The sequence below is a fragment of the Talpa occidentalis genome, unplaced genomic scaffold, assembly GCF_014898055.3.
Source record: "Talpa occidentalis isolate TD23 unplaced genomic scaffold, MPIMG_talOcc4v2.1 talOcc4.3, whole genome shotgun sequence".
NCBI classification, from domain to species: Eukaryota; Metazoa; Chordata; class Mammalia; order Eulipotyphla; family Talpidae; genus Talpa; species Talpa occidentalis.
Genome location: NW_023603184.1, coordinates 828,915 through 851,096, shown reverse-complemented (window position 1 = coordinate 851,096; position 22,182 = coordinate 828,915). Strand labels below are relative to the sequence as shown.

Sequence of the window (22,182 nt, the reverse complement as noted above, 5' to 3'; positions counted from 1 at the left end):
TTAAGGTTTTTAAGGTATTTTAGAATATTTGGCTCACTTATGTGGCTGTTACACTGATGTTTTTCTCAGCTATCATGTTTCTGAACTGCTATTTATTCTAGACCTTCATTTATGTTTAACATATGCAAATCTAAAATGTAATTTGGCACATCAGCAAAAAGAAAAAAATCATGATTTTATCAATTAATGTATTTGACAACATTCAACATCCATTTATGATTAAAACTCCTTAATAGATGATGATATAAGGAACATTCTTCAAAATAAGAATAGGCCTAATATTACAAACCCACAACTAACATTCCTAATGATAAAAATCTAAAAGCTTTTTCCTATTCTTAAGGATCTTCATCACCTACACACACACAAGGGAAAGTAATCAGACTCTAATGAGGTCAAATATTTTTTTTTGAAGATTTTTATTTATTTATTTATACAAGCACTGGGTACAGTCAGAATCACGAGAGGGTGAGAGAATTCACCAGAGCCAGAGCAGGGAGCAGAGCAGGCAGAAGGACCAAAGTACACTGCTGAGGGGAGCAGCAGGCAGCAGGAGAGGTCTGCGTGCCATGTGGGACCCTCCTCAGGTGGCCGGCGAGCAGCCAGGGATTGAAACGACACTGCAGATGCTGCGGGCAGGTTCCCAACCAAGCGCTCAACCGCTGCGCCACTGGGGAGGCCCGAGGTCAAATATTTTTAATAGAGAGTAACAGAGTAGGAGAAAGAAGGATTTCAAAAAATGGATTCTTGATCAAACTCTGGAATCACTTCTTCACTCCTGGGCAAACATCCAGCTAAACAGACTGGGCAGAGTGGGGCAGCGAGAACTGAAAGCAAAACTACAAGTTTTCTAAGGTGGTCTGACAGGAAGGTTAGATCAAATAGCATGGGAGAGAAGAGTCAAATGTTCCAAAGGTACTGTACAAACCGAATCCACCAGATGGCCAAGATAATGACTGTCATTGTCTCTGAAAAGCCCACCTGCAAAAAAACTAAATCTGCAAAAACAAAGCAAAAATCTGCAAAATCTGCAAAAACAAAACAAATATTAGGGGATATTCTCCTCTTGAAGATTACTTAGTTTTCAGAGTTCTCTTCCACCCATACACTTTGGAATTTCTTGAATGGTTTGAAATCAAGACTCAAATAACCAAATTAACCAAATTTAGCTACTGTTCACAGTGATATACCATTCAAGTTCAGAGATTTAGATGAATAGATGAACAAATAAATATAAGCTAAATATTAACGGCTATGAAGAATGAAGCATGCTGAGGACAGAAGGTCTAAAGAGAGTGGAGTGACTATTTTATAAAATAGTTTAGGGAAGACTTGCATGACTTTCCTGAGCAGGAAACATTTAAGCAGCAATCTGAAAGGTTTGGGGAGGCATTCCTGGCAGAGTCAACAGCAAATACAAAGCTCCTGAGACAGGGATATGCATGTGGGAATAGCAAGAAATCATTGCGAGTGGGGTGGGGTGAATGGGTTCAAGAGTGACAAGAATGATACAGCTCAAAGTATCTGTAGTAAACTAATGATTTCAAAGTATTTCTGATAAAAATAGCACTATTATTAATATCCATGCATTTTAATTTTTTGTTATTTATATTTTATTAAGATAACATTGGTTTACAACACTGTATATTAGTCAGAAATTTAGCATCTCACCTACTCAGGTATATTATGACATTACACCCATGACCAAGACATCCAGTCCTCCACCATAATTCATTGAACCTCCTGTCCCCTTTCTTCATTTTTCACATAAGGTAAAGAGCTGGTAGTCATAAGCTTAAGGTATAAGTGACATACTATTCCCTCCTCATTTTTAATGTGATATGGCTGTGATTATCTTTTAGAAATTGCGATGTGAACATGCTTTCTCTTACAAAAGGTATTCAGTAACAACTGCAACTTTAATTTATATAAATGTTATAATTATTTATATCTGGATAAAATGTGACCAAAACACATAATTCATTAAAAAAATTTTACTAAAATAATTATATATTTCTGTTTTAGGGATGCTTAAATCAGTTGTAAAACTAAGGAAATAAATAATGTTAGACACAATTTTATATTTTGTATTGTTATACATGGCCATGGACATTCACTTATGGAACGAAGTGTATCTAAAAATGATGAAACAACTTTTGTGATTTTTACTTAGTAAAACACTAAGGGACCAGGAAATATTTTACCTTCTCAACAAACTTCTTGAATGCATTCTTGACCTCTTTGTTCCTCATGCTGTAGACCAAGGGGTTCAGCATGGGGATCACCACAGTATAGAATACAGATACAACTTTGTCTGTGTCCATGGAATGGCTGGAACTTGGCTGCAAGTACATGATGATGACAGTCCCATAAAATATGAAAACTGCAATGAGATGAGAGGCACAGGTAGATAATGCCCTCTGGTATCCCTCACCTGAGTGCACCTTAAAAATTGTGATAAAAATGAAAAAGTAGGAAATCAAAATAACAACAAGTGCAAAAAAAATGTAAAAGCTTGAAAGAAGAAAAAGAGTCATCTCACTGAAGTATTTATTTGAGCAAGCCAGACTCATGACTGCTGGAATATCACAGAAAAAGTGGTGGACCACATTGGACATGCAAAAAGAGAGCGAGAATGTGTCTCCAACATCAATAGCTGCAGTCAGGAGACCAAGGAAATAAGAGCCTATGACGAGACAAGCACACATATTTGTGGTCATGATGGTGGTGTAATGCAAGGGTTTGCACACGGCTGCATAGCGGTCATAGGCCATTGCAGTCAAGAGGAAATTTTCCACGGTGGCAAAGACTGCAAAAAAGAACATCTGAGCAGCACAGGCATTGTAGGAGATGACCTTGTCTCCTATAAGGAACCCAGCAATTACCTTTGGAGTGACTGTTGTAGAGTAGCAAAAGTCCACCAAAGAGAGGTTGCTGAGGAAGAAGTACATGGGGATGTGTAGACGGGAGTCTATTAGAATCAATGTGACCACCCCCAAATTTCCTATCAGAGTGATGAGGTAGATGAGGGTGAATATTACAAAGAGAGGAAGCTGCAGCTGTGGGACATTGGTTAGTCCGACCAGGATGAATTCAGTCACTTCTGTGCTATTCTCCATGGATGTGATCTGAGAATCATGAGAGGCTCTGTACAAAAGAGAAGAACACGTTGATGACCAAAACCTAATTGCACATAAATTGAAATATGCAAGCATTACTTCATTAGAGCAATAATTTCTTGTCAATATACTTCAATCTCAAGCATGGGCATGGGCAGGAGAACACCTTTTATAATTAACTCATTGTTATGCTAATACTATTTTGAAGAGGAAGGGTCTTTATGGATTTTCCAGTGTGTTGAGCTTATACATGAGTAAACTGAGTCCCAGGAAGGGTGAAAGAGTTGCCCAGTTTTACATGTCTAGAATAAGTCCATTTTCCAAAGCAGAACTTTTGAGTCTTCTAGTGACTTTCTCCTTGATAGTGCCCACATGCTAGGTGCTAAACACACACACACACACACACACACATCACATGTTTAATCCACTCATCACCTATATTAGTTATTTTATTTCATTTATTTATTGGAACTTGTGCAACAGAGAGATTGATTATTAATTATTCAAAGGTACAAAGGTATTAATGGACAAATCACATTTTAGATCCTCTCAGAGTGGTTCTAATTTAATGCCATTAATAAATTTGAATTGATTTTGATTCCAGCCAATGTGCATTTAAATATTTTTATTGTACCAAAATCATTGTATGGAGTAGTTCAGTTGAGAAATTCACAAGTAAATGTGGAGCATATATTGTGGGCTTAATACAGCATTAGAGGTATGTACACCCATCCACTCACTTCTGGAGAGAAAATATGGCACTCGGTGTAAAAGTCTTGATTTTGAGAAGACGTGCATGCATTCAACTCTCTGTCCTACCATTTAGGTAGTAAATGGTAAATGGTAACCTTAACTACCACAATTCTCATTTTATCCATCAGCAAGATGGTACTGTAAAGATTCCAAGGAATTATTACAAGAGTCCAAATAAATGATGCATAAAAATAGCACAAAGTGAGTGTTGAACACAATTCTGATGAGTATAGAATTATTATTATTGTCATTATTATTATTATTAGGCAGGCATGATGGTCTCTGTGTTGGTGTAACATAGTTGGGCTAGTAGATGCAAGTTGGTGGGTTTGGAAGCCTGGTCCCCTTAGTCTCAGATTTGCCCTTTCCAATGTACTGTGCACTTAGATATTCTGTCCTCCCCTGTGTGTCTCTCTCTGTCCTCAGGGCTGTGTCAGTCACTGTGTATGAGGACCCAGGGACAGTCAGCTCCTCTTTACTTAGCTTGTGCTCTGAGATGCACATATAGCCTGTATTGAAATCCTCCCTGGTACCTTAGACTCATTCATACTGTCATTCTTCTCAATACTGAGCTGGATCAGATACTGAGATATTGAGGGTTGAAAATTCATGGATTGGGGAGTTGATTCTCACATGAAAGTCTATTCATGAGCAAGCATGAATCCTTGCACTTTTAGACAAACCCTTGTGAAAGATATCCATTCCTTGGGGATCACTCTTTCCTATCCTTGTCTTCCTGGTCCCTAAACATTACCCTACATGTCTAGAGCTTAAACTATTTGTTTGCCAATACCTCACCCATATTAACATAATACAATCAATATAATATTAAATTCATTATATAAATTACTAGGGTCTATGTTAACTAGTAGTTCTCCTGAGGTTAGTATCAACTAAAATTTACTGCTCAAGTACAACTGGTTTCATTGGTGGAAAGGTAGATATATAGATGACAGATGATACTGATGATGATGCTTAAGATAGTGATAGCAGAGGAAGGAGAGTTATAGTAATGTATGCACAACCAATATAAGCATTTTATGTAATTTGCAGTTAAGAAAATGGAGAATTCGAGTTTGTGCACTTACTTAGAATTTCCCACCCAGTACAAGATATTTCAGGTACAATTCATGGCTACCTGATCCCAATTCTTGTGTTTTAATCACTGCATTTTTAGATTGTCTAGAAAACCAAGTAATGAAATGGTGAGATTGAGGGGAACTGATAGTGAAAATGGAGTGAGGATCAGGAACAGCGTCATGAAGATCCATCTAGAGTAAGCAAGTGTTCCTTCACCCTGTTTGGCTAATATCTCTTTGATGGCAGCACATAGTAAGCAGGGGGAAATTGCCACCAACTCAGAGTATCAGCCATCTGAGGTTTTTGCTCATCCCCTAAAAAAGAAGCATATTATTTAATAAATACTAGTTGCTGAACAAAAAATTTTTTTGCACATGAATACTAGAAAAAAACAGAAACAAATTTCCAACAGCAAGATGCAAGCTCAAAGACTCATAAGATGGAGCTTCCCTAATGCTTTGGCATGAATTCATTTCTCACTAGAAGAGTGGATTGACTGTGAGAACTTACCACGCTCCTTGAAAAGAAGACAAAGGCAATCGTGAAATGGGAATCTGCAATCAGGAATTCATTCATGGGAGAATGCACAGATAACACAGGAGAAAGTTTTCCTCTCGTGCTGGTAAAAAGGTTCCAAGATCCCTGAAGCATGAAGTGCCAGAAAAGTCATTAATGTGAACTGAAAAGGCTGATTTTCAGTATAAATATCCAACTACATATTCTTCTGTTTACTTAGAAAATTTACATTCTGCTGATCTCCGTTTCCATATTTGTGATACCAATACAATGGTGACTTCCACAACATTTACAGAACTGTATGCGGTTAGATAATGAGGATGGGGATATAAAAGACTGCCATGGTGGTTTAAATTTTGAGCATCAATTAATTTACATTTAATCTTAGGGCATTTCCCCTGCCAATGGTTGCAGACTCACTGCAAATACTCCATTTGAGGAGTGGCTGGTGTGTATCAAATCATTAGATTTCATTTCAGTAAATGGTGACCAAATTGGCTCTATTCAGACTCCGGTCCTTTTAAAGTAATGTCACATGGAGTCGTGATGGGATTTAAACAATTAAGAAGGAAAAAATTGTACAGGCTTGGGACTCTCAGGGGAGAGGGCCCGTGTGAGGACGATCACTTTTCTTTATACCATTAAATTGTGCAGGGACATAATGTGCTATGTTGAGCAGTGCACACCTACACCTGCAGTCTCGCTCTTTCCTGTCCTCCTCCAATTGTAAAAATTAAGGTGCTAGTTATAAGTATCAAGAGTAGTTTTGGGCGTGCAAAGACAGAGACATGCAGATGGCTCTTTGTTTCCCTTCTCCTATTTCTAATAAATCTGTCCTTTAAAATAAAAAAGTGCAAAGGAGGGCTTGGGGTCAAAATAAGGGGGTTGTAATTGTATGGGGAATATAAAAATAAAATTTAAATAATAAAAAAATAAAATAAAATAAAAAAGTGGTTGCTTTGAATAATGCACATTTATTGTGATTAGTTCTCTACCAGTAATTGAGAAATCATTGACAAGCATCGCTGTAGAGGTGTAAGGTGAACAGCAAGGTGGTTTCATTTACATATATTGTGAGGATGACCACAGTAGTTTCAGCTGACACCACCTTCTCCTATAGAGAATATGAAAAGAAAAGAAAGGTAGAAAGAAAAAGCTGAAGGAAAAAATCTCATCGTGATGAAAACTCTTAGGTATTTAGTTAGTTAATTAGTTATTTTTTACATTGTTCATTTTTGGGCAGTATTTGATTTCTCCCCTCAGATACCCATAGTTCTCCCAACACTGTAGCCCCCTGCCCCCCCAGTCTATCTCCCCCCACTTCCATGTGCTCTCCCCTCCCCTGTTTTGGCCCCCTCCCCTTCCTTACTCCTTTTCTGCTGTTTGCCTCAGATTTATGGTCAACTGGCAAGTTTTCTCTTCTTCCTGTGTCTCCTCACTCAGCAGTGTTAACGACAGTCCTCGTGTTGTCCATGACATACCTAGAACTCTTTTATATTATAACTGGAAAGCTCTACCTTTTTTGTCTCCCTCCTTCAATTCTCTCTTGCCACCCTTCATCTCTAGTGTGATTTCTTTTTGTATAATTTTGAATTTTGTTTTCTTCCTAGACTCCACATATAAGTCAGACCATACAGTATTTAGTTGTCTCTGCCTGACTTACTTCCTATAAGATAAGCCTTCCAGGGCTATTCAAGTTTTTACCATTGGTAGGGTTTCCTCCTTTTAATGGTTGAATAATATTCCATTGTGTTGGGGGGGTTGGGGTGTACACTATATAAAACTTCAATCATTCATTCATCAATAAATATGTAGGATTTTTCCACACAGTAAATAATGTTGTTATAAATATGCCATTTCACTCGATTTTTTTTAGTATATAAAAATTAACTTTATTTTTAAAACGTGAACACCATCATTCTTATTCTATTCACCCTCTATCCCTGTGTAACTACTATTTAATTCTCCTTTTTTTTTAATTTTTAAATTTTATTTTTATATTCCCCAAACAATTGCAACCCCTTTATTTTGACCCCAATCCCTCCTCCCCCACCCCCCACCCCTCATAAAGTGTCTCTGGTTCATAGTTGTTTGTTGATTATGATTTTCACTTTCTTATAGATATTCATTTTCCTGGTCCCTTATTTAAGATTTCTAGATTCCTGCTATGAGTGAAACCATCCGATATTTTTCTTTTTCTTTCTGGCTTATTTCGCTAAGCATGATCCCTTCCAGTGCCATCCATGTTGCTGCAAATTGCATGTGTTTATCTTTTTTGAATGCTGAGTAATATTCCATGGTGTATATGTACCTCATCTTCCTGCACTGTTGGTGGGAGTGCAAACTGGTCCAACCACTATGGAGAGCTGTGTGGAGATTTCTTGACCTATTAAACATAGAGCTTCCATATGATCCAGCAATTCCACTCCTAGGTATTTACCCGAAGGAAACAGAAACATCAACTCCAAAGAGTACCTGCACCCCTATGTTTATAGCAGCACTGTTTACAATAGCTAAGCTTTGGAATCAACCCAAATGCCCAAAGATAGATGACTGGATCAAGAAGATGAGGTACATTTCACTCGTTTTAATGTTTCTTCACAAAAGATGAAATACACCAAAGTACAGACAAGGACTACTCATGACACTTTAGCCAACATTATAAATGTGAAATTATAAATTTAAAACATTTTGAGTTTTTTGTTTTGTTTTGTTTTTTAATTATTTTTAAAATATTTTATTTTATATAATTCTTACATCATTTTTCATTTTTGTACAATGTATGCATTTTCATTTTGGTTCCAAAACATTTTCAGTTTTAAAAAGAAATCTGGTGGTCAGTGTAGCTCTGCCAGGTCTCTGTGTCTAGAGGGGGGTCTCTGCCTTCCTGATGGTGCTTGCCTTTGTGTGTTTATACAGGTCCTCCATGACCACGGAAACTTCCTTCCATCTGTTCCATCAAAAGTCCATGGGGTGTCCCCACAGCCACCTCATCTTCCTCCCCAAGCTTCCTCCGTTCCTGTTCTGTCCACCTGACATGACAGAAGCCACCTCTGTGTCCACCACATTCTCCTCTGGACTTGCCCTGGGACTACCTCAGTGACGAGGCCCCCTCTCCCTACACTCAAGCTACCAGGGCCACCTCTGCCATAGTCACCACCTGGGGCGGAAAGGGTGGTGGAAAGAATCCTTCAGGCTTGGGGGGCCTTACACTGCTTGCATTTTGTTCTCCAGGCAAAGTTCCGGTTTCCACATCCTGCACTGGGGCGCTCTCAGTCCCTAGCTCGGTGCTGGACATTTCCTTCTCTGGAGGGTTCTCTCGGGAACCCCAGGGTGCTTTTGTGGGGAAGCCTCCTCTGTCTCCAGCTCGGTCCCCCACAGCGCCATGACTTCCACAGAGAGGCTGCGGCATCCCTCCGCCTTGATGGGGTGGGGTAGCCAAACCGCCCGTTGTTCATTGAAATCTTCTGATGAAGAGAAACTTTCAGTTTGCTCTTTGAAGATCTTTCCCATCAAACCGCTCCCCTGCACCCTTGGCAGGCAGGGGCCATCGCCTCGGGTTTCCTTACCCAAGTAGATGCGCACTTTGGGTTGTCAGGTTTTGTTTATCTTAACTCCATAGCTCTTAAAGGTGATCTAGAATCCGTGCACATAAATCACACTGTTGTCAGAGTCTTCATCTGGATGTATAGGCTCGTGGAGATCAAGACTTAGTCCTTCCTCCATGGGTTCATCTGGCTTTTGAGGTCACCTGGCTCTACAGTGCCCATTCCACAAGGTCAAACTCCGGGTCCACATCTGCTCGTGTGTCCACATCAACCTGCCTCTTCCCTGCCCCAGTGATGAGGCCCACTCCTGCTCCTGCCCTTCCTGCTGCAAAATCCTTGAGACTCCTGCCCATAATCACTCATGCTACTGGGGTGCTCCTGTGGAAAGAACTCTGGTGCCAGAAGCTGCTGTTCTGTTGGCTGTGTAGACTTGGATCCTAACTGGAGGGTCGAGTTTGGGGGGGGCGGGCAATGAGGAAGTTGTGAGTGGCTGTTGCACTCAGTCACTTTATTGACCATACTCTGCTGTCCGTAGCTGTTCTCTGCCCATTGGTGACCTGCTGAGAGTAACTGCCCTGACCATGACTAGTCCACTGTGAAGAGGAATAGCTGGTAGGAGAAGAAGAGGTGGGGTGGTGACTGCAGAGGGATCTTGGGGTGACTGCTTCTCTGCCCATAGCCTAGGCTGGGCTGCTTGTAAACAAATGAACAGATAAATCTTCAATGGGTGATGGTCCGTAATACTATGTAGAATAACAGAATGGAAACAATGGTGTCTGGTCATGCATGACTCATTCATAAAGGTGATAAGGAGAGAAAACCCATACAGAGCAACACTAAACCAAGATGTCAATAAAATAAGGAACATCCCACACTGGGAAGAGCAATTATAAATATCCCAGAGCAAGGGCGAGTTGAAGTTGACAGATTGTGAAGAAAAAGGAAGAAAATCAGTGTTAATAAAATAGGATAAAAGAATGAAGGAGAGTGAAGAATAATTTAAACCAATAGAATTAATTTTTTAAAAAGCAGCATTAACATATTAAAACATGTCCAGGAATAAAATCTATAGCATTATTGGTATCCAGTGAAATTTTTTCAAGTGCGACATGGGTAGTAGTGTCTGAAGAAATAGAAATGTTTTTTTTTCTCTCTACATTTTTCTTACACTCCATTTTATCCTTGTCAAAATTGTATCATGCATGCGTAGATTCTAAAGACTACCACAATCAAGACAGAAACAATTCATTTAAAATGCTATACTTATGTATCACTGTGTGAATGTTCTAGCACAACGGCATACTTTTAGTTTATTATATCATCTTATCATCAGGTTAGGACTATCAGAACAGAATCCAAGAAAGAATATTAAAATATTGGTCATAAAACTCTATTCCAAATTCTTAAATATTAGTATTTAAAACTAGCAACAATCCAATGTGTGTATATGCTCATGGGGCACAAGTATGTACTTGTGGTCATGGCTCATTGGTGCCCAAGTCTTACATATATTTGCACTGACGAGTGGTCAAAATAAAAATGCATGTAGAATAATGAATAAACCAAGATTTAGGAAAAACTGTACCAATACCATTTTAGACTCTCTATTCAGGTATTGTAAATAATTCAATAATGTGATTTACTCAGGAAAAGAATCTTTTGAATAGGTCTCACTTCAAGTATTTAATTTCACAGTGGCTTTAATGAAACTAGGTTGTTGAATATTGTACAACCTTAAAATCCTGATCTTAAAGATGATTTTACTGCTACTAAAAGCTTAATGAAGGCACTCTTGACCTCCTTGTTCCTCAGGCTGTAGACCATGGGGTTCAGCATGGGGATGATTATGACATAGAACACAGATGATATTTTGTCTGTGTCCATGGAATGGCTGGAATTGGGTTGCAGGTACATGAACATAACAGTTCCATAAAAGATGGAGACAGCAACAAAGTGGGAGGCACAGGTGGACAGAGCCTTCTGATAGCTTGCAGATGAGCGCATCTTTAGGATGGTGGCAAATATGAATATGTAGGATATCCAGATAACCAGGAGAGCTAGAGACACTTGAATGCTCACTACATAAAAAAGAACCAATTCCCTAACATGTCTATCAGAGCAAGAGAGAACCATGACAGCTGGAATATCACAGAAAAAGTGATGGACCACATTGGAGCCACAGAAAGTGAGGCTGAATGTGTCCCCAACATGGATGGATGCATTCATTAAACCACAGAGGTAGGAGGCTGTGGCCAGACGTGCACACACTTCTGTGGTCATGGTGGTGGTGTAATGCAAGGGTTTGCACACGGCTGCATAGCGGTCATAGGCCATTGAGGCCAAGAGGAAATTTTCTACCGTGGCAAAATTTGCAAAAAAGAACATCTGAGCAGCACAGGCATTGTAGGAGATGACCTTTTTTTCTATAAAGAATCCAGCTATGACTCTAGGAGTGACAGTTGTAGAGTAACCAAAGTCCACTAGAGACAGGTTACTGAGGAAGAAGTACATGGGCGTGTGGAGATGAGAGTCGAAGCGGATCAGCACTATCATCCCCAGGTTCCCTACTACAGTGATGAGGTAGATGAGGGTGAAGATTATAAACAGTGGGATCTGCAGCTGTGGGTCATCCGTCAGTCCCAGGAGGATGAACTCGGTCACTTCTGTGTTGTTCTTCATTGCTGTTGAGTCACCAAATGCTTTGGAGATATGAGCAGAAAGAGATAGTGATAAACAAACTTGTTGAAAATTGCATAAATAGTATCATTTCATTTTAGCAATAACTTTTATTTCAAGATTGTCCATATTATAAAAAAAGACTTGACAATAGAATTTAGTGCTTTAATTATATACACATTAACATGCTGCTGAATTAAGTATCTTTGTATTTTACCTCTCTAATTTTTAAATTTTACAAGTTTATAGTCTGAGTTATATAAAATGAAATGGGTTGATCAATGGCTTGTCCAGTATGAATATATCTGACTATTTATTTGTATATTTCTCGCCTAAATAAGAACCTCTCTAGATAGTTTAGATATATATTTATTATAACCTATCAGGAACATTATGATTTGGTTTGTTATTATAATATAAAAGTATGATGCACAAGAAGTTGAATAATTTTTTATACTTAAATAGAATTAATTGGCTGTCATGCTCTGAAGCGTAATCAATATTTGAAATCATACTCAGTAATTTCTAAGTCCAATGAACTTAGTGGAATAAATCCAAAGTGAATTTCACTCTATTTGAAAGTACCCATAGTCTTCACTGATCCAAACTCAGTATTTGTGATTGCATAATGCAGTCACTAAGATATGCGCTTAGTGTGTGTGATGCAACACTGGACCAGCAGGTGCATATACACGTAGCAGAGGCAATTCTGAAAAGGAGGCACATCATTTGGTATAGAGCTTGGGCTTCAGGATGAGGTACACACCCCCATTACCCCTTTCTACCTCGGAGTCATTGGCCCTACCTAATAGCCTGTCCCTCATTTTCATTCTATGGAGTAAAGATAGTAATGAAATTGACATTACATAAGACTTGTGACTTAGAAAAAGTAATTCCCCAAAAACAGTCAGAATTGTGGTTAACTTCAGTCTGATGAGTGTTAGCTGTGATATAACTATGAGGACACAATGATGGTTTCTTTGTTAGTTTGGGGAAAATAGGAGGCAGCCTGTAGGATTTCAGGTGTGGGTGAGTTCTGAAATTCCTCTTCAATTTACCTTTTCTCCCAACCCAGAGCGACCGGAATTTTCTGTGATCTCCAGGGTATCTCAGTCTGTCCTTGCTTGCCCCATAGAATGGGTTGCTCCAGCAATTCCGAGTGAGCCAGACTTCTGCTTAATTTCTTCTTTGATACCTATATCTAGTTTGAACAAGAGTCTCTTTTTCTTAAAGTCTTTCTTTCATTACTGTCATGTCATAGCAAGATCACAGATATCAAGCTTGATCCCTCCTTATCTGTGGGCCATCCTCAGCCTGTAAATCTGTTTTGGAGACAAGCACCATATTGGTAATTTTTTCATATTTATTTTAAACTTTTCATTTGAGTTTGCACACTTTGGAAGGGCATCCATCCTTGGTTAACTACTACCACCTTCCTCCTAAAGCTTTTGCAACTTTACTCCCCAAGTCTGTTCTACAAGGACAATATATTTGCTGACCTTACCCCACATAACCACTGTTAGCATATATTACATTCTTCCACAGCCAAGGATGGGACTTTGTGTGCTTATGTGAATTGTGTTGTGAGTGTTTGAAATAGCTAGTATTATTATAACTACTTTAGCATTAAGGAAATCAAGGGTTTAAGAGGTTATGTGATGCTATAAAATCATCTGATTTCTAGCTGGGACATTCCATGTTCACTGAGCACTATTCCCCATAACCAAGATGTAGGAACAACCTAGTTGCGCAACAACAGTTGATTGTGTGAAGAATACTGACTATTTACACAAAGTGGAAGACTACTCAGCTATAAAAAAGAAAATGAAATCTTGCCTTTCCACCGACATGCATAGAGGTTGACAATGTTGTGCTAAGTGAAATATCAAAAAGAGAAAGGCAAATCTTGTATGGTTTCATTCAAGTGTAGAATATAAAGAAACAAAGTCAAGGAACCAAAAAAAGAAAATGACTATAAACCATTGGACCCTGACACACCATGGTGTTTCCATGGGGTAGGAAGTAGAAAAGGGGGGAATGGGAGGAGGGGTCCCTTGAAGACAGTGGCCAGTTATTCCAATTAGAATTGGAATGGTGGTTGTGGTGTGGAAAATGCATTGGAAGAAGTGTGAAACTGTACCCGGAAAACGTACTCAGTGTTGTAAAATAATGTTTGCTCAATAAAAATTAAGATTAAAAATTGGAAAAGCAGAGCTTTACAAGAGTCAGGATTCAGTAGTTCAATCCATTTTTGAGCTCAAAAGTCTATGCTTTTACCCACCGACCATCACTATCTGGGAAAGTGTTAGTATTGATAAGCATGAGACTATAAGTAAAAGTTTAACATGAAGTTTGATCATTATTAATTCATAATGATAATTTTGTAGTTTAAGGATCACCTTGCACTTCTGCTTCGATTGTTTGTTTGTTGGACCTCCAATCAGAGGCCAAAACTTAGTGAACAAGATAAATTATACTTGGCCAATCAGAGCATCATTATTTTACTTATTTTTGTTCATTTCTTTAGAAAATCAGGATGGTGTTTCATAAATATCAGTAAACTCTTGTGATAGAAATTTTGACAGTTAAATTCCAGTCTTATTTTAGAAATACATTGAAACAATCTATTTCTGTTTCAAATTACTTGAAGTGTGGCTGCACCACAGATTTTTCAGGAATAACACTTCTTGCTAAAAAATAATTTATAAATGTGGATGCTTACCAGGCTGCGGGAAGAGGTTGAACAGTCAGTCTGAAGTCAGAATAACAGCTGTGAAATAATGCCTAAGTATGAGCAGAGGACCTCCCCAGCAGGAGTGTTAATGAGGGTTCAAGTTATCTAGATTGGTAATATAGGGGGAAAGATGTTAATGTGGATCAAGCATTTTTCCCATGCCTTTATTTATTTTTTTTTTTAAGAGGCATGTATTTATTTATTTGTTTGTTTGTTTATTTATGCATGCACTGGGTACAGTCAGAAGCGCGGGAGGGTGAGAGAATTCACCAGAGCCAGAGCAGGGAGCAGAGCAGGCAGAAGGACCGAAGGACACTGCTGAGGGGAGCAGCGGGCGGCAGGAGAGGTCTGCGCGCCATGTGGGACCCTCCTCCGGTGGCCGGGGAGCAGCCGGGGATCGAACCGGCGCCGCAGAGGTCGTGGGCAGCTTTGCAACCCAGCGCTCAACCGCTGCTCCACAGGGGAGGCCCTTCCCATGCCTTTAAAGGAGGCACCTACTGCCTCCATATTTGTAAATAATAACAATAACAACAGCAATAATAATATTACCTCTGTCTAAATCACAGAATTGTTTTTAAAAATATAAAATAAATTAAAGTCTAACTATTTCTAAGGGCTTATAATTTTAAGTCAACCCATATAGATTGCCTTGGGGTGCTTTCCCTGACAACATTGAGGAGTCAGAGAAAATTCTTAGGTTGGGGAGCACCTCTGTGTGCCACATGAATAAATGTTCAGAAGAATAAAGATGATCCTATGGGCTCAGCATACAGTCTGGCTCCTCTAAAATGATGTGACGTGGTCATTTTGGGATTCAAAGCCTACTGTATGGAGATGCAGGGAGAATTATAGAAACCTGGGGCTCTCTGAGAATTTCCCTGGTGAGAACATGGACAATTTGTCATCCCATTTTCCCAGAAAGAAGCAATTAAACTGCCTGTTGGGATGAAACTGTTTGTTTTCATTATAAACACACATTTTTGTATTATTTTTTATTTCTTTTTGTCCATTTATTAGTAATGTCTTATTTACATACAGTAATAGCCACAATTTAATGCATAGTTCGAAAAATTTTGTCCAATTTTTGTCAAATAATCACAGTCAGCATAATACATTTTTATCAACTTCTTTTGATCAATCTCTTCTCCCTCCAACTGCCCCTGGAAACCAGTTAACTCTATTTCCAAATAATTTTACTTTTGGAAGGATGTACTTGAATACATATTCTTTTTAAGTCTGTAGTATTTCTTTAGTACTTTTGGTCCATTCATATTGTTATCTGTGTTGAAGTAGAAATCCCTATTTCTTTTACTCTAACCTGCCTCTCCATGTGACTGAATATGTCAGTTATTCTGTGTGAGAAAGCAGAAATCTCTAAGTCCTCTTTTGTTTAATTTTTCCTTGCAAGTCACATTTTAGTTTCTGTTGAAATTCCTTTCTTACACTCATTCTCAAAGCATTACTATCAATACCTAGCTTGATTACAGGTATTGATTACTAAAGATTAATAGTCTGGATAGGTGACTTTAATTTGTAGATTGTTTCATGAACAAAACAATAATTTAAATCTTTTCACTTTAATTTGAAAACCACTATCATTCTCTGAAAACCAGTATTCTCCACTATCTTCATCCTGGTCCTACTCTACATTATATCTGACCTTAAATTTATGTATCAATACATCACACACACAATGCCATAACTGATAATTTTAAATTTTATTTTTAATCAATTTATATGTACATGATTAATAACATGTCACATTGGGTCCACACGGATAATCCAGTATTATTGTAATCATCTCAAATTCTGTGACTTGGTCATAAATCTACAGTTTCTTTACTGGTAGTCAATATACTTACAGGTGCAAGGGATTAGGATGTAAACATTTTGGAGATCATTATTTAGGCTACTATACTATAATATAGTGGGATAAGATAGCAATATAGAGAAGGTAATTAATCCCCAGAGTTAGAGATTCTTGAACATCTTTAGAAATGATGTGGTTTACTTCCTAAATGTATATATGAATGACCTGAGGATCAGAGAGCAGTATTATTGTGCTCAAATCACATATATGGAATTAATTAATCTTCTAGATCAGATCTTCTGAGTTTTTTAACACTGAAATTTAGTGTCTATGTACCAGTTTGTCTCAAAGAAGAATGGATCTGTGGATAAATGATTGGTTGATTGATGGAATGAGAGGAAGCTAGAGTGAAAGAGACAGAGAGAAAAAGATGGGTGACAGAAAGATAGATGATCAGTAGGTAGAGATAGCAGGAGGGAGAGCAAGCAAAAGTATGTATATACTCCCACACACATATAAACCTCATTTCCAGTTAAGAAAATGTAGAATTAAAGAGGTTATGTACTTTCCTCATACTGCACATGCATTAAGAGATCAGTGCAAGAATCAAGGTAATGTCCAGCTTTCCTTGTGTCTGTGCATAAGTCACACCACTGTCAGAATGTCTGGAAGAACAGGGAATGAAAGAAAGTGGGGAAATGAGAGTAAGAATAGAGTAAGACTTTTGAGGGTTTCATGGTAATCCTGTGGAGTCTACAGAACTATTGTCTCACATGTTAACCTAGTCATCCCTTCAATAACAATCCAAAACATGAGAAATTGGAGACATTTACCCCCAATTCAATCAAAATATCTATCATAGCTTTTTGCAGTCCTCTTAAGGAAAGCCACATGGACTCTCATAAATTCTACTCTCTGCTGAATAAATATTTTTGAATCCTATGTTTTTCAAATGTTTCAGAAAAAAAAAAGTATTCAAACAACCAGAATGAGTTCATAAGATCACAGAAAGTGTTCATGGAGTCTAGAGGCTTCCCTTGCTCTTGGAAAGATAAGAAAGACAATATTGAATTGTGAGTTTGAGATGTGAAATCCAGCCCTAGAAGTATGTCCAAATAATTTCTGGGAAACTGCCTCTCGGGTACTGGTCAAATGCTCCAAGGTATCTGAGGCTTATTATTACCTCAGAAATGGAGGAAGAATTATTACCAAGGAACTAGGAAGCCTACATCCAAGTCTTGGCATGTACATCAGATGTTTTATGTACTTGGAAGAACTATTTACTTCCACTTCCACCAAGCTCAACTTATCTGTGCTACAGGAATAATAAAATTGCTTTTCAAACTATTTCATAGTAATGTCTGTAAAAAACAAATGAGGGTGGGTCTCTAGTGACTTTGTAAGGGGTTATCATTTCAACATGAATTGCTATGTTAATTATCTTAAGGTGTTTTCCCTGGATCTGGATGCAGATTCATTTCCAGTACTCACTTTGGGGAAAGGCTGGTGTATGCTAAAAAGTATTGGCAGTCACTTGTATGAATGATGACCAAAGGAGCTCTGTGCAGGGTCTCCTCCCTTTAAAATGGTGTCATGTAATGACATGCCTGGTCACCACCTTGGGAGGAGAAGGGTGGTGGGAGGAAGTCTCCAGACTTGGGGGGTCTCACACCGCTTGCATTTTGTTCTCCAGGCAAAGTTCTGCTTTCCACGTCCTGCACGGGGGCACTCTCAGTCCCCAACTCAGTGCTGGACGTTTCCTGCTCTGGAGGGTTCTCTTGGGAACCCCAAGGTGCTTTTGTGGGAAAGCCTCCTCTGTCTCCAACTCGGTCCCCCACGGCACCCAGGACCATCACGCGAGGCTGTACCATCCCATCCGCCTGATGGGGTGGGATAGTCACACCATCTGCTCTTCATTGAAGGCTTCTTCTGATAAAGAGAAACTTTCAGTTTGCTCCTTGAAAATCTTTCCCATCAAACCACTCCCCTGCAACCTCGGCAGGCAGGGGGACATCACCTCTGAGTTTCCTTACCCAAATAGATGTGCATATTGGGTTGCTGGGTTTTGTTCTCTTAAAGATCATCTAGAATCCATGCACATAAATCACACTGTTATCAAAGTCACTAGGAAGGCTTCTTCTGGATCTATAGGCTCGTGGAGATCAAGTTCTGGTACTTCCGGGCCTCCCTGATGGAGCAAGGGGTTAAGACACAACCTATGAAGCTGTCTGCAGCCACTGCAGCAGAGTTCAATCCCCGGCCAGGGAGCTACCCACATGGCTCAGTAGACCTCTCCTGTCTCGCCCGCTGCTCCCCTCAGCAGTATATTTCAGTCAGTCTGCCTGTTCTGTTCCCCACTCTGTCTCTGGTGAATCCTCTCACCCCCCACACCTCTGGCCTGTACCCCAGTTCTTGTATGCATAAATAAGTAAATCTTAAAAAAAAAAAAAGATCTGGTCCTTCCTCCATGGGTTCATCTGGCTTATTGAGGCCACCTGGATCTCCAGCGCCCATTCCACCAGGTCTATCTCTGCGTCCACATCTGCTGGCGCTGCCACATCAACCTGTCTCTTCTCTGCCCCAGTGATGAGGTCCACTCTTGCTCCTGCCCTTCCTGCTGCAAAATCCTTGGGATTCCCGTGCATAATCACCCATGCTACTGGGGTGCTCCTGTTGAAGGAACTTTGCTACCTGCAGAGGCTTCTTGTTGACTATGTTGACATGGAGCCTGGAGGGAGGGTCCATTTTGGGGGGCAGTGAGTGAGTTGTGGGTGGCTGCTGCACATAGCCACTTCATCAACCATAGATATTTTGCTGTCCATAGCTGCTCGCTTTGTAGGTGACCTGCTGAGTGTAACTGCTCTGATCATAACTAGTCAACTGTGAAAAGGAATAGCTGATAGGAGAAGAGAAGGCGGTGTGGCAGCTGGATGCATAGGGACAGGGGATAACAAGTTTCTTGTCCAAATCCTGGGCTGGGCTGGTTGTAAATCCCTGTACTAGATTGAGGCTGACTAATCTTAGCAATTTTGTTAACATCTTGTGGCCTTGCAATGTAACAGCTACTGGATGTTGTCAGTGGTTTGAGTAAACAGGCTGAGTGTCTTAGGCAGATGGAGTTGCAGAGGAAAATGAATGATCGAAACTGTAGCAGAGATGGTATCATAATGGCTGTGCCATACTGCTGGACAGCTGACTGTGAGCCCAGGGACAGGTGGACTATTAAAGTTAGTGGGTAGCTGTCTACATGAAACTGCATAGATGGTACACCCATAGGTGGCAGTAGTCTGAGCCTAGGTGTGGCTGACATCAATGTGCAAGTGTCCCCTACTTTGTTGCCCATATGCTCTTGAATGGGCTGGGAGGTGTAAGCCCCATAGTGCTGCAGGACTGCTGCTTGGCTGTGGGTACTGTAATCTGTGGCTGCCATTTTCTCTCCTTCTTTCTGGTTCTTTCAACGTTCTTCTCCTTCTTGCTTTGCTTTTAGGTGCCAGCAGATATCTTTTCGTTAGTGTTTTTGTTTTCTTTGGATTTACTATGAGAAGCGAAATTGCTGAATTCCCCTCATGCCCCATGCCAGTATTACATTTAAAATTGATGCATCTACATTAATGCATGAGAATCACCCAAATGCCTCAGATTGCCTTTGGGTTCAGCTGAACTTTGTCAGGTGCTATGGCAAGTGAGCAGAGAAAATAAATTCTTTTCAACCAATTTACCTGCAACTGTTATCAGTCCATATGCAAAATAACTAAATGTTAAATGTAAACTGAAAACTTATACCCCCCATAAACCTTTATGCAAATGTATTTAAACATTTGAGATTAACAATTGCCAGAACTGGAAATAACCAGAAGCTCTTTGAAAAATGAATGAAATACACTAGTATAGCACTAAACAGAAGACTATCCAATGATTAAACAGAGTACTCATGACTCATGCAAAAAAATGGATGTCTACAGTGAATTTTAAAATGCAGTAAGCAAGATGTACAGGCTTGGTACTATATGATTCCATTCAAATAACATTGGATGAAAAGCTAGTACGGTGATTTCCAAGGGAATGGTTGTCCATAAGAATTAGGAATGGACTTTCTAAGATGACACAATTATGCTCCTTGGTACTGTGTCATGAACACACAATTCTGTGAAAACCCACAGAACTCTACCTAGCAAAGAGTGAAATTTAATGTGCACAAATTAAAAAGAATTAGGACCACAGATCTCAGGAATGAATATAGAAAATAAAAACATCTTTCCTTGTACTACACATTTATGACATTTCTCTGAGGAAAGCTGGGGAAATGTGAGCTGACCTAAGAGGTATGGGAAGAAAACATTGTGTTAATCAGAAAATGCAAGGCCAAATAGCAAAGAAATTATTTTGAAACTAACACTTCAGTTACTAAATATGTTTCTCAAGGGAATATGATTAACATCTATGGAACCACTTTACTTTTAAACCGGAGTCACATGAATTAATGAAAGGGTATTACACATTGCACAACCTTAAAATCCTGATCCTAAAGATGATTTTACTGCTACAAATAGCTTCATGAAGGCACTCTTGACCTCCTTGTTCCTTAGGCTGTAGACCATGGGGTTCAGCATGGGGATGATGATGGCATAGAACACAGATGCCATTTTGTCTGTGTCCATGGAATGGCTGGAGCTGGGCTGTAAGTACATGAAGATAACAGTCCCATAGAAGATGGAGACGGCAGCAAAGTGGGAGGCACAGGTGGACAGAGCCTTCTGATAGCCTGATGATGAGTGCATCTTTAGGATGGTGGCAAATATGAAAATGTAGGATATCCAGATAACCAGGAGAGCAAAAAAGATATTGAAGCTCACTATATAAACAAGAACGAGTTCACTAACATGTCTATCAGAGCAAGAGAGAACCATGACAGCTGGTATATCACAGAAAAAGTGATGGACCACATTGGAGCCACAGAAAGTGAGGCTGAATGTGTCCCCAACTTGGATGGAGGCATTCATGATACCACAGAGGTAGGAGGCTGTGGCCAGATGTGCACACACTTCTGTGGTCATGGTGGTGGTGTAATGCAAGGGTTTGCACACGGCTGCATAGCGGTCATAGGCCATTGAGGCCAAGAGGAAATTTTCTACAGTGGCAAATACTGCAAAAAAGAACATCTGAGCAGCACAGGCATTGTAGGAGATGACATTTTCTTCTGTAAGAAATCCAGCTATGACTGTAGGAGTGACAGCTGTGGAGTAACCAAAGTCCACCAGAGACAGATTACTGAGGAAGAAGTACATGGGCGTGTGGAGATGAGAGTCCAAGAGGATCAGCACTATCATGCCCAGGTTCCCTACTACAGTGATGAGGTAGATGAGGGTGAAGATTATAAACAGTGGGATCTGTAGCTGTGGGTCATCAGTCAGTCCTAGGAGGATGAACTCCGTCACTTCTGTGTTGTTCTTCATTGCTATTGAGTAACAAAATACATAGAGGATATGAGTGGAAAGGAACAGTGATAAACAAATTTTAAGTTGAAAATTGCGTATATAGTATCACATTTTCACAATAATTTGTATTTTAAGATTGTTCCTATTTAAAAAAATGAATTTACAATATAATTTAGTGCTTTAATTATATACAGATTGGCATATGGTTGAATATAATATCTTCATGTTTCACCTCTCTAATTTTTAAGTTTTATAACTTAAAACTCAATGACTTTTCTTGAATAAATATATCTGACTATTTATTTGTATATTTCTCATCTAACAACAACCTCTCTACATACTGTATATATTTATATGAATATTCTATCAAAAACATTGGATTTGGTTTGTTATTACAATAATAAATCACGATGCTTTAAGAGACCAAATAACTTTACATACTTTAATAAGAATTAATTGGCAACACTGGACTAAAATTAACATTTGAAATCATGCTGAGTAATTTCTAAGT

General features: G+C 39.2%; 3 protein-coding genes and 2 pseudogenes across 3 annotated transcripts; all 5 read right to left on the bottom strand.

Annotated features, from left to right (window-relative positions):
• Positions 1-2,180: 2,180 nt before the first annotated feature.
• Positions 2,181-3,122, bottom strand: LOC119254209 (olfactory receptor 5B17-like). Its single transcript, XM_037521327.1, has one exon. The coding sequence runs from the start codon at positions 3,117-3,119 to the stop codon at positions 2,181-2,183; it is 939 nt and encodes a 312-aa protein (XP_037377224.1). The 5' UTR covers positions 3,120-3,122.
• Positions 3,123-8,747: 5,625 nt separating this feature from the next.
• On the bottom strand, positions 8,748-9,693 carry LOC119254207 (RNA-binding protein EWS-like; annotated as a pseudogene).
• Positions 9,694-10,750: 1,057 nt separating this feature from the next.
• Positions 10,751-11,695, bottom strand: LOC119254335 (olfactory receptor 5B3-like). Its single transcript, XM_037521444.1, has one exon. It carries the CDS (start codon positions 11,693-11,695, stop codon positions 10,751-10,753), a length of 945 nt encoding a protein of 314 aa, XP_037377341.1.
• Positions 11,696-17,816: 6,121 nt separating this feature from the next.
• LOC119254206 (RNA-binding protein EWS-like) lies at positions 17,817-19,666 on the bottom strand (annotated as a pseudogene).
• Positions 19,667-20,744: 1,078 nt separating this feature from the next.
• LOC119254205 (olfactory receptor 5B3-like) lies at positions 20,745-21,689 on the bottom strand. The gene has a single exon (XM_037521325.1). It carries the CDS (start codon positions 21,687-21,689, stop codon positions 20,745-20,747), a length of 945 nt encoding a protein of 314 aa, XP_037377222.1.
• Positions 21,690-22,182: the final 493 nt, after the last annotated feature.

Excerpts from the sequence above, each read along its gene's own strand:
- LOC119254209 (XM_037521327.1), bottom strand. The coding sequence starts at position 3,119 with ATGGAGAATAGCACAGAAGTGACTGAATTCATCCTGGTCGGACTAACC.
- LOC119254335 (XM_037521444.1), bottom strand. The coding sequence starts at position 11,695 with ATGAAGAACAACACAGAAGTGACCGAGTTCATCCTCCTGGGACTGACG.
- LOC119254205 (XM_037521325.1), bottom strand. The coding sequence starts at position 21,689 with ATGAAGAACAACACAGAAGTGACGGAGTTCATCCTCCTAGGACTGACT.